Here is an 11,924-nt window from a genome sequence, read left to right as displayed (position 1 = left end):
AAAGTACAGTTCAATATAAGGTCTGCTAGAGGATTTGGCTTGCTTCCAGACCATTGGGTTCCTGACTCCTGTTCGATTCATCATATCCTTTTAGCATTTCAAACCCAATTTATAATCAAATCACTCATAACGACATGCCCAAAATAAAAACGTAGGGACTAGGGACGCCAGCCAGGCCAGGTTCAACTTGTAACTTTTTAGATTTTGGGGACACGTGGGAATTTGGAAAGCGAAAACCCACGCAACCTGCTGGTCACTTTCCCCAACAACAACAAGAAGCCCCGCATGTCGTCACTTCCTAAAAAGACCTCAAACGGTCACGTGACACCAGATAACTCGCCTCTCTTATTTTTTTTTTAGCTTTTAATCTTCGTCGTTTTTTTTAATAACAAACACGCGCGCCGAAATGACATCTCGGTCGCTTTGGTTTCACCGCGGGGGCGATCGGCCGGTGCTCGGCGGAGGAGAGCCGCTGTGGTCGCCGTTCTTCTTCGGGACGATGGAGATGGTGATCGGGACGTGAAGTGAAAAGGGTAGCAGCGCGAGCGGCCAAGGCAGCAACAACACAAGGCAAGGCAGCGAGCGAGCTCCGAGGTTCAGGCTGCGTGCGTCACGTGACCGGCATGCGGCTTTAGCGTTTGATAAAAAAACATGGCGTGCTGGTGCTGGTAGTCTGTCTCGACTCTGGAGCGACTCGCGAGCAGCAGAACAACAAACACCATCACACACACACACACACTGTCTGGGACCCACAGCGGTCGCGGTGTACCTGGCAAGTGAGTTCACTATATGTATTTTAATTGATATTCTGTTTGTTGTTGTTATTTAATCTAACGTACATTTTACGTATTTTAGTAATTGTACGTATCTCGACACATTTTAAATTAATTTAATCGGGACTGTCTGGCTGCGAGCGAGCCGAGGACACACACACACGGCTCCAGGCTTCGCTTTCGTAATCTCGCGTAGCCACATGCCCCAGATTCATACGTCGTCCGTGCGACGGTGTCGCGCGGCGAACGATGTGCAGATCTGCAAGCTCACGGCGCGGTGCGTTTCGCGGACGTCCGCGACTTGTAGATTCGCTGTTTTCCCGCCGCAGCACGACGGAGACAGAAACGGGCGACATCTCTGCTTCTCTAGGGCTAGGCTGTGGGTCCTTGTGGGGGAACCTAAACCTATCTTTCCCCCGGTGCGGATACGGAACTGGCTCGTGTGCGTGCATGTCTCTGTACGGGTTTAAATGACCGGATGCGGTAGGCGTGCTCCAGACCGGATCCCAGCATCAGAGCAGGGAATATGGAATGCAGTGTTGCCATGTCTGCTTATTATAAGCGACGTTGGGCTGTTTTTTCTTGTGTTGCTGATTTGGGCATGTTTCCTAAATATTGTTTAAACCAGTGGTTCTAAAATCAGTGATGCAAATAAGGATGCAATCATTTCACCCTCCCGGGGTCCTGGGATGCAAATCATGCAATACTGTACTCAGTACTGTACTCTAACGTCGTTGTTGAAGTAAGACTCAAAAGAATGTCCCGGGGCTGGGACCAGTAGTGTCGCTCAAAATCCTGAGGCCCCCCTGCAAGGATCCGGATGGGGCCTTTTCACCACAGTGTAGCCTATAACATCACAGAAGACTAACCATCTTCTCTGCGATTTGGAAAATCGCATTGCTGTCGTGAATCCAGATGTAAACATTGAAGCACATGTGGACCTCCCAGACGGCAACACCGGACAGGGCACAAGCAGATATACACGACAAGTCGACAAGGGGTGGCAAGATGCCGTGAGCGGTAGGAGTCTCTTCCTGGTTTTTAAAGCTCTACCCACGCTGCAATTTACAGCGTCTGCAAAGCGTTTCCGTTTTTCTGGCCGACGCTGCAAGTTGCAGTGTGGGTGGTGCTTCATTTCCATCCACCAGCTGTTTAAAAACCAAGAAGAGACTCCTGCCACTCACGGCCGCCCCTTGTCGCGTATGTCTGCTTGTACCCTAGATAAAACAAAAAAAACAGATGCCTCATTGGCTGCTGCAGTTCATTGGAGTGATGTGTCTCCATTGAAGGCAGGAAATCCAGCGGAAGTGCTGAAGGCACGCTGTGTCGCTGCCCAAGTTATGTCACTCATGCGACTCCTCTAGCCCAATGGTACGTAAAGTTTCTGACATTTGGATAACTTTACTTCCCATAGGGTCCGGTCCCAGCTATATAGCGTATAATGGGAGACAGACGAACATACCGTTGTCAACGTCATTGCTGCGGTTTCTTCGTGCGGGTCCGATGGCCCAAAATAAGCATATAAGAGCTATAGGATACAACGGAAACCGCTGCAAATTTTCCTTTGCCGCAGAAGCCGTTAAGTATTTTTTATCTGTGTTTGACCGATTGCCAGCTCTGAAATGCTCTCTTCCTTCCTTCCTTGACTTCCTTATTGACATCCCATTGGACTGGCTATAGCTAAGACAGAGCAGATCAGAGGCAGGAACGTAGAGACGCAAAGCTAGCCAACCCCGCAGCTAGAGGCGGTACAATGGGATGTCAATAAACAAGGAACGAAGAGAGGAATCAGAGCTACCAATCGGTCAAACACAGATTCAAAATACTTAACGGCTTCTGCGGCAAAGGAAAGCGGTTCTCAGCGGTTTCCGTTGTATCCTATAGCTCTTATTAGCCGCAATTTGCAACTCTAGATTTTTTTACAATGGGTTGAATCTAGAGTTGCAATAAGCTCCATCCACTTCCTATTCATGATTTTCGGTTTCTGATCTGCTGGTCTTAAATGACGTTAAACTCACCAACATTGCAGCTGTAGTCCAAGCTTGAATTATCCTCTTTCAATCTGCCAAGCTTGTTTTTCATAAAAATCCCCCGTAGACATGTTATGAGTTACTTTCTGTCCAAAATATTCCAAGAGTGACATTTCCGAGCCGCCATTTGTATTTTTGCAACGTGCCGTAAAACAAGATGTGAGGGGGAGCGCTTGTTTAATAGAAGGCTGTGTGTGATGGGGCGTCGCACTGTGTCTGCCTCTTCTTTGGGTGTCTTACCGGCGCAGGTAAGATTCTATTAAACAAGCGCTCCCCCTCACAACGGCACGTTGCAAAAATACAAATGGCGGCTCGGAAATGTCACTCTTGGAATATTTTGGACAGAAAGTAACTCATAACATGTCTACGGGGGATTTTTATGAAAAACAAGCTCGGCAGATTGAAAGAGGATAATTCAAGCTTGGACTACAGCTGCAATGTTGGTGAGTTTAACGTCATTTAAGACCAGCAGATCAGAAACCTAAAATCATGAATAGGAAGTGGATGGAGCTTATTGCAACTCTAGATTCAACCCATTGTAAAAAAAATTAGAGTTGCAAATTGCGGCTAAGCTCTTATATGCTTAGTTTGAAACGTGATCAGAATCACTCAAACGCTGCAGAGACGACGTTTCCGACGGTATTTATGTCTGCGTTCCATCATTTGCATAAGAAAACAAACTTCCGAACAGGGACCCCATGGGTCCACGATAGAATGAGCTGACCCAGGGGGTCCCGAGAGGGGCTAGCGACTCCTCCATGTCTCTCGCTGTCACTTAAGTGACTACTGGCCAAATACAGCTTTCGCACGCGGAAGCTTACTTCGCAAGGAATCTCGGGAAAATTGTGCCTTAAATTTTGACAAGTTGGAAGAGGCATCTACCTTTTTATGTCTATGCTTGTACCCACAGCAATGATGTCACTCCCTGGGCTGATCTCAAATGTAAAATGGGTGGCCAACCAATATCTATTGCAGAGTTTGCACCCAAAATAATGTCATTAACACCCCCCCCCCCCCCCCCCCCCCCAACTGAAAATATTCTGTGCCAGGCTGCTTGCCAGGGACCCCCATACAAGATCAGATTTTATTGTTAAAATGGTTTAAAAAATATTCATTTATTTTTCTTTCTCCATTTATTTATTGATTGAAAATAGCAGATGCATGCATTTATCTTTGCTTCTTTTGGTCTTGTTTTCATACTCTTGCTTATTTATCTCTCACGGCATCTGGCAACACTGACCAGTGCCTTTTTCTGGTGACGCGAGGTTACATTATCGTCTCCTTCTCTAGCATTTAGCATTAGCTTTAGCAATGAGCTAAGCTATCCTCCGCGCTGTTAAACCACACACACAGTGAGTGTATAAGCGTGTGACCGTCAACAATATCAAAACAATGCGGCGATAATTAGCCAAGCTAGCATGCCCTAATGGTTGTAGCTAAACGTTATGATTTGGAATTCTAAACAGGCGACAATATAAAGCTCCAGTGAGAACTTGGGTTTAATGAGAACTGTTTAAACCGTCGTTAACTTTAACTATTGGTAAGTTTCACTCTTGAGCTGATAGGAGCGTTTTAATTTAGCATTTAGCTTTAGCCAAGTGAACCTACATTACAACCAGCATGTCAATTAAATTAACACACGGACGAACGATGAACGGGCGACGTGTTTTTTTTATGAGGGGAAGTGTTGCTAGTGGTTCCAAATCTAAAACCCACGTTTGTTGTTATTGTGACATGGCAGTTTGTGGATGAGCACATATCAAGGTGGACAGCTCAATCATTATAAGCATGGGTTTATTTATTATAAACCTCGTCATTGGTGGCGCTAGCCGAACACAGCAGCACATCAACAAACGCATCGCAGCACGTCGTGAGCTTGCAAATCTTGTTTTCGGTGTCGTGGTGGTCGCGATTTACCGGGTCGTGTCATTGGTGTATGGATGGTTGGTTATGTATCATGTTATGGCTCATCGGTGCTGCGTTGGTTACCTTTTTAATGATGGCAATGATTTAAATAATAATTATGTTGGGTTATGATGTAATAATAACTGGTGGGAAACGACTTGAGACACACACACACACACACACACACACACACACACACACACACACGGAGCAGGAAGTTGTTCAGTGCAAACACGTGCCCGCCTGTGATGCCGCCTGGGTCTGTCTGGGTCACTTTGATGCTGGACTGGTGACACATCCCTCCCAGTCCCAGCCAGGATTGAACGTTATTATAACACTTTATTGTAGCGACCTTTAAACTTGTGTAAATACAAAGTAGTTGTGTAGAGCTAACTATTAATAACATATAGGTATCTAGGCGACCATTCATTTGGAGAGCTGGTGTCTTTGAGCATCATGTAAAACAAACGTTTAGCTTGCCTTTATAGCTGTTTACTCTTCACTTTATCTGTGATTGTCTTGACATTTCTTCTAACTTCTTTATTATTAGCCTTGTATTGTTCATTTGCGCCAAGTTGTGTTTACAATGAATTTGAGAGACTGATTCGGTCGTTTGTTCCCACATGTGACACCCGCATAGCTGGACATGCATCTACTGACTTCAGCTTTAATACGGTTTGACCAGGTCAACATTGTAATACTCTTGTATTATTGCAATCACTGTAGTTTAACTTTGTTTAATCATCAAGCTGTTGGCACAGGGCTTAAAGTTCTCAGTCCTGGGGACTGATTTCAGTCCTGAGGATTTCATAGGGGTCATTTAATGGCATCAGTGTAGATTTGCAAAAAACATTTTCAGTCTTGGGATTCTTGGGAGGATGGCTAGTTGGTGTTTATCACATTCCCATTGATGTTGTCACTATAAAATGTACAGTATAGTGAGGTTGGTAGTGATAATCGTACATATTTTTCTTTTGCAGATGGATCCAGGACAGGATTTACTTCTGACTGCGTTAAGTGAAAGCGGCATTTGCCCCAACGATGTATTCGACATTGAATCTCAGGATGTTGCACAAACCCCCTCAGCCCAGCAAGTATGATGCCTGTATTTGGAGCTCATAGTCACATCTCTCTCAAATGTCTGTAATTACATAGAAAATGAAGTGTTAATGTGACTATCACTTGTGGCCCCATGTTGAGTTAGCAGAACTTTTATGGCGTGTTTAACGATGTTTCTTTATTGTCTGCCCCTAGTCTATCTCCATCAGTGCCCTGGGTGCTGGTTTGGGGACTGAGGCATTGGGAGCTGTCAGGACTGAGACTGCGGCTCCACACCCCATAGTTACTATCAGGGTATGTTAACCACTTAAACTATGTATAATACGTTGTATGTCAGTAGAGAAAATAGCACATCTACACACTTGCATTTTGATGCGTTGTGAGCTTGTAGATCTGATTATTTTCGCCTATTAATCACATGCTGAGTAATAGGGACGCTAGTGTTTCATGTGATTAACAATGGATTTGAGACGTTTTTCTATTCTAATTCTTTCCCCTTTTTTGTGTTCCCATAATCTTCCCAACAGCACAAACCTCAGCCATCTACAACCACATTTGTCTTAAATCAGTTGAATCAGTTACCTTCGCTAGGAACCGTGGTGACCAAACAATCATCCAACCCCATCAAACACACCATCACTGTGACCAAGGTGGTGCACGTGAACGCTTCGGCTCTACGGGGTTCGTCGTCGGCCTCCGCTGCCTCCACGAATCCTTCGGTATCCACAGCTGGCACAGATCAGGTAAGTTTACTAAGCTTATTTCGGAAACCAAAAAATACGGAAATATTGAGATTGGCCTTTGGTTACACTCCATTAGCGAATGTTCTTCTCTTCTCAGATCCAGCTGAAGGACCTCCTTAGGATGAGAAATCTGAAGAGCACCGGTCTAAAGGGCAACAGTCTGATGGAACTCATGAAGCTCAAGCCCCCACCTGACATCGCTCAGCCAGTAGCTACTGCGACAGCCACAGGCCATAGTGAGTTAAACGGACACAGCTATAACATTTCTGGAGGAATTTGTTCTCTCAAATACATTTAGCAGCCGACTATTAAGTATAAGTGGGCGATATTCATTGTGTTTAGCCAAGCCACGAAAAGCAAAAGTATCCTTCACTTAGAGCAAAAATGTAATGCAATTACAACTTTTCGCTTGCTCAGATCTTCATCAGGTAACTATGTATATACCTGTTGGGGCTCTATGGTCAACTTAATCACATGACTCCAGAAATCACGTGTACCAGAGTTTGTGAAGTTTGGCTACAATATGTAGAAGTTTCAAAAGCAACAGCTTAGCATTTCTAAGACCTGTATGCTCTCTTGGACTTTCAGTGGAAATGAACAATGGTATAAAGAAGGAAGTCTCGAGTAAAGATTCTCCTCGCATCTGGGTAAATGATGACATGAAACCACAGAGCTTCTCACCTAGCCTGGTAAGTCTGGAATGCTATCATTAAAGAACATTTAAGTGTGTGTGTGTGTGTGTGTGGTCAATGACATGCCTGCACATAATGGATATTGATAAATGGACTCATGTCAGACTTTCATTTGTGTAATCATGTCTTTGTTTACTGTATTTAGAGTGTGTTTGTAACATATATGGGTGTGTGTGTGTGTGTGTGTGTGTATATATATATATATATATATATATATATACAATATAAAAAAACAATAAAGATGCAACATGTATTGTGCAACATGAAATGTAATATGAACTAATTGCAATTAAAGTATTAAAAAATGACTGCCAAAGTTGGTGAACAGTTTCTAACCAGTCGGTCGATTTGAAATGCTACAAAGCACTCGTTTTTCTCACAGAAACTCCCAGGGATGAAAGAGGAAGATGAGCCTGAGGAGGAAGAGGAAGAGGAGTTGGGTGTTGCAGAAACATATGCAGAGTACATGCCAATGAAACGTGAGTCACCTTATAGAAACGGATACAGAGTACATGCCAATGAAACGTGAGTCAACTTAGAACTTGGTTGAAAAATGTTATTACTGTTCAGTGATGCAGCTATATTCACGAATACCTGTAACTGTTTGGGATGTGACGACAACTTGCCCATTACAACAACACTGGCTTTTAATTTAAGTAATTTATACTTAATATATAATATTAATATATAATATATATTATATATAGTATATAGTATTATGGTATAATGGTGGCATAAATATGTCCAGCCCAGATCTGAGCAGCCTATACCTATAAAGCCACTGGACGCATGGGCTAAGCCTTTTTTATTATTATTAAGGAAGATCAGCATGCATGTCACCGTGTTGTTTGTTGACTTTTCGTTGACGAGAAAACCCTCAAACATCGATAGCACATGGCTAACTTGATAGCCGTAAGCCGTGCTAGTGTGTGTGGGGAGGATAGGAGCAGGAGGAGGAAGCGGCGGCGGCTGTAAACGGTCTCCCTCCAGGCCAAATGGCCAATAATGGATTTAATAATGCCAAGTAGGTCTCTGCATTGATACGGTGTGTTAATCTCGTCTCGCTGTCACTCGCTTAAGTTTTGACTACCGCAAAGCTACCGTTGTAGCCAACTAGCCATTGAAGTACAACAGAGAACTTTGGGACATTGAGGGGGCAGAAAATCGCCCGAGCGCTGTTCATGCAGCCTAGAGTGTGACAAGCTGGGCGGCGCAAATAACAGCAATTTTCGGCATGTGTGCAACATGACAACTGTTTTAAAGTATTGTACAGTGACAACTACAGTGTCTGTAATGATTATGTTGTACTATTACTAAAAACGATCTAAAAGATCAGAACACGCATTTATTATTATGCAAATTAACCGTAAAGCTGATAAGCATACTCTGATATTTCTTAACGGTCGGCTAACCGGCTAGCCGGTTACCCGTTGACATCCCTAGTATGTATGTATTTGTCGGTAAGAATGGTGGTCCCTTATTGGCTCTTTATGGTGACGTAACTAAGGTACGTTTCAAGATTGGTATAAGGTCACCAACGGGTCTAAAAGATTTAGCAAGTTGGCAACTCGACAGAGTACATTTCTAGTATTAACATTCTGTTCACCACATGAGCTTGTAGATCTCCTATTTTTGATGCTCACATCTAAGGATAACTCTGGCGTAATTAATCTTAATCATGTAAGAATTGCAGCACGAAGTGATTGACCCATTGCAGTGGTTCTCGACTCAGGACCAGAAGCCAGGGCCCATTTGAGAATCTCAAACGTGATCGGCCGATAAGGCCCACCCATCTGACCACATAACCCGGCAGTCATTGTTAAGTGGTCAGATAGGTGATCACTTAAGTGTTTTGCCAATTATTTGGGAGCCCACTTGGCAATATCCTGATCTTTTGACCTGGTTCATCCAGTAAAGATTGGCCAGCGGCATCCTGATCCTGTGGTGGAGACCAGCTCCTTGTCCAGTGTCAACCCACCCGACGTGTGGTACAGACTTTCTATCCCTGAAGAAACCATGGACCGAGGTTGGCTGTCTGCTTTGCAGCTGGAAGCCATCACATATGCTGCTCAGGTAAAAACACTATTTATGCCAGGCGTGTGAACGTTTGCTGTCCTTCAGCCATAGGACTTCATTACCATCTAGGGTTAGGGTTACCATCTTTCAAAATATAAGCGCCAGAGTGCCAGCAGATATGGCAGATATTACTCTGAAAAGCCCTGCCTTCTGTTCCACCCCAAAAACCGCCCTAAAGACCTACAGTATATATCCAAGGCCACCTGCAGTTTGATTAGAAAAGACGTGTACACGTCCAAAATTGTTAAGAGTGGCAACTGGCAGCTTGCCATAATTAAGTCATACTTAAGTACCTGAGGATACAACTTATTTCTGTTTGTAACCATTACTTTTACTATATATAGTAAGATAATTACAATTAGGGATGGGTCCGATCAATCGATTAATCGATTATCGTTGATAGGACCCGAAATCGATTATGACAATTAATAATCGATAATCGTTTTTTTTTTTAAATGAAAATCTGTTGGAAAGGCAATATTGTCATCCAAACAGGACAGGGCTATAGGCCTACCAAAGTGTGCCTGGGATGTGTCTGTGTAGCCGTACTGAGAGGAGTGTGAGTGGAGATTGATTCCAATCAAGATACAGGTTTGGAGGATTTAGCAGGTGTTGGGAATTTACCTAATCAGGCCTAGGCTGGGGTTGCTATGGTGATCAATTGGATCAACAGTGGTCCAGGGACCACCAGTGGTCCTCATTTAAAAGATGGAGTTAGTAACCAAATGGACCATTATTAACTCAAGAGTTACAATTATTGTTAATCAACTACATCAGGGGTTCCCAAACTTTTTTGACTTAGGTACCCCTTGGGGGGGAAGATTCTTTTTATTTGTAGGGTTCATTAAAAAAAAAAAGTAACCCCCCCCCCCCAAAACGATTAATCGATTAATCGTTAATATTGAATTATACAAATCGATTTTCATTTTGGACACATTTACACATCCCTAATTACAATCCTTTTCCAAGTACCGGTTTCTTATATCATAACATGACCAAGTATCCTTGCCCAACCTTAATGGCTGGCACGTGGCTATTCTTTCCATCTCGAAACCCAATAACGTTAGAAAATGCATTTTCAAATTGTGTTTAGTTAGACAACCAACAGTCAGACAGACACCCTCCTCAAACTCTAACCTAACATCACAGGAAGCCACGGGTGATTTCTAACCCGCAGCACAGATTAGTTTTAACCCGCCATGCATGTCGGGAGTCACAAGTGATTTTTAACCCACAGTACGGGTGATTTTTAACCCGCAGACTGTAGGACTGTTGTCTCACCAACGTATGCACCCAGGCTTTGCAAATCTTTATTTTGCAGTCAATCTTCATCCCCTTTTTATCATTCAGTCACCAAAGCTAAAAACTCTTGCCTTTGTCTGTCCATGGCAGCAACACGAGACATTCCTCCCTAACGGCGACCGAGCTGCCTATCTGATCGGTGACGGAGCAGGTGTTGGCAAAGGAAGGACCATTGCTGGGATCATCCACGAGAATTATCTTTTAGGACGGAAGAGATCGCTTTGGTAAGAACAGCCTTTCTTTACAGTAGACAATGAGTGAAACTTGTCTTTGTACCTATGCACTATGAAATGTGGAATGATTACCCCCTACTTCAGTTGATAGATTTGTATCCTTTCTGTTTGACTTGTTTATATAGGTTTAGCGTTTCAAACGACTTGAAATATGATGCTGAAAGGGATCTACGGGATATAGGAGCGAAGAATATTCAGGTTAATTCGCTAAACAAGGTAATATAATCTAGTTGAATAAACGGCTTTAAAAAGATGATCTAGTTGGATAAACACATGTTTCTGCCTTAAAAATGATAATTGACATTTAATTTACCCATCTTGTTCATTGTATAGTTTAAGTATGTTAAGATCTCCTCCAAACACAACGGGAGTGTGAAGAAAGGAGTGATCTTTGCCACCTACTCGTCACTGATAGGAGAGAGCCAGTCTGGAGGGAAATACAAAACGAGGTTTCAACAGCTGCTCCACTGGTGTGGAGAGGACTTTGATGGAGTCGTATCCTTTAAAAAAACAATTAGCCACTTAAGCCCTATTTTCTTTTCTTTGTCATATGATGGTGTTGTGGGAAAATTGTCACAGTCGACGCGTTGTGAGCTTGTTGATTGGCCATTTAAATAGTTTGAATTGGTTATGTTAAATAGTCACTATCCTTTCTGTCTGTTAGTTGTACATAGATGAATGGATTTTTGCGCAATTGAGAAGAACACCCATAGTTATTTCTCTCCATAAATGTTGATGGTTTTTCTTTAACCCGTCGTCTTTAAGATCGTCTATGACGAGTGTCACAAAGCCAAAAACGTTTGTCCAATTGGATCGTCTAAACCTACCAAGACTGGACTTGCAGTGCTGGAGCTGCAAAACAAACTTCCCAAGGCACGGGTTGTGTATGCTAGTGCCACAGGTTAGTAAGTCATTGTAAAATGATAGTAGTGCTGTGCGTTTTTATGGCGTGGCTCTGTGGGAGACTAGCTGTCTGTGAGCTCATTTTGTGTCTGAGCTAATCTGGACCGATCAGCCCCAGATGTCGTGTGCACACTGCCAGGAGGCCACAAAAAAAATCATGTTTTTAGCCAGGTCTAACCTGGCTCTACTGTCTATGTTGAAACTAGTG

At 43.3% G+C, this 11,924-nt stretch overlaps 1 protein-coding gene across 6 annotated transcripts in view; it reads left to right on the top strand.

Annotated features, from left to right (window-relative positions):
• Positions 1-122: 122 nt before the first annotated feature.
• Positions 123-11,924, top strand: part of sbno1 (strawberry notch homolog 1) — a 28,522-nt gene continuing 16,720 nt past the window's right edge. Inside the window, exons 1-12 of one of the 6 annotated variants that reach the window (XM_083793941.1) lie at positions 123-776; positions 5,689-5,802; positions 5,963-6,061; positions 6,295-6,510; positions 6,608-6,746; positions 7,099-7,199; positions 7,585-7,681; positions 9,115-9,275; positions 10,671-10,804; positions 10,939-11,029; positions 11,147-11,308; positions 11,579-11,714. In XM_083793941.1, coding sequence (XP_083650067.1) covers positions 5,689-5,802; positions 5,963-6,061; positions 6,295-6,510; positions 6,608-6,746; positions 7,099-7,199; positions 7,585-7,681; positions 9,115-9,275; positions 10,671-10,804; positions 10,939-11,029; positions 11,147-11,308; positions 11,579-11,714 — 1,450 coding nt within the window. In that variant the 5' untranslated portion in view covers positions 123-776. Of the gene's footprint in view, positions 777-4,177; positions 4,344-4,547; positions 4,568-5,688; positions 5,803-5,962; positions 6,062-6,294; positions 6,511-6,586; positions 6,747-7,098; positions 7,200-7,566; positions 7,682-9,114; positions 9,276-10,670; positions 10,805-10,938; positions 11,030-11,146; positions 11,309-11,578; positions 11,715-11,924 lie in introns of those variants that run through there. The other 5 variants (XM_083793940.1, XM_083793939.1, XM_083793936.1 and 2 more) reach the window with 5 other exon arrangements.

The sequence above is a fragment of the Protomyctophum parallelum genome, assembly GCF_964188405.1.
Source record: "Protomyctophum parallelum genome assembly, chromosome: 21".
NCBI classification, from domain to species: Eukaryota; Metazoa; Chordata; class Actinopteri; order Myctophiformes; family Myctophidae; genus Protomyctophum; species Protomyctophum parallelum.
Note: the sequence above shows the minus strand (reverse complement) of the source record. Positions and strands in the feature narration are given on the sequence as shown.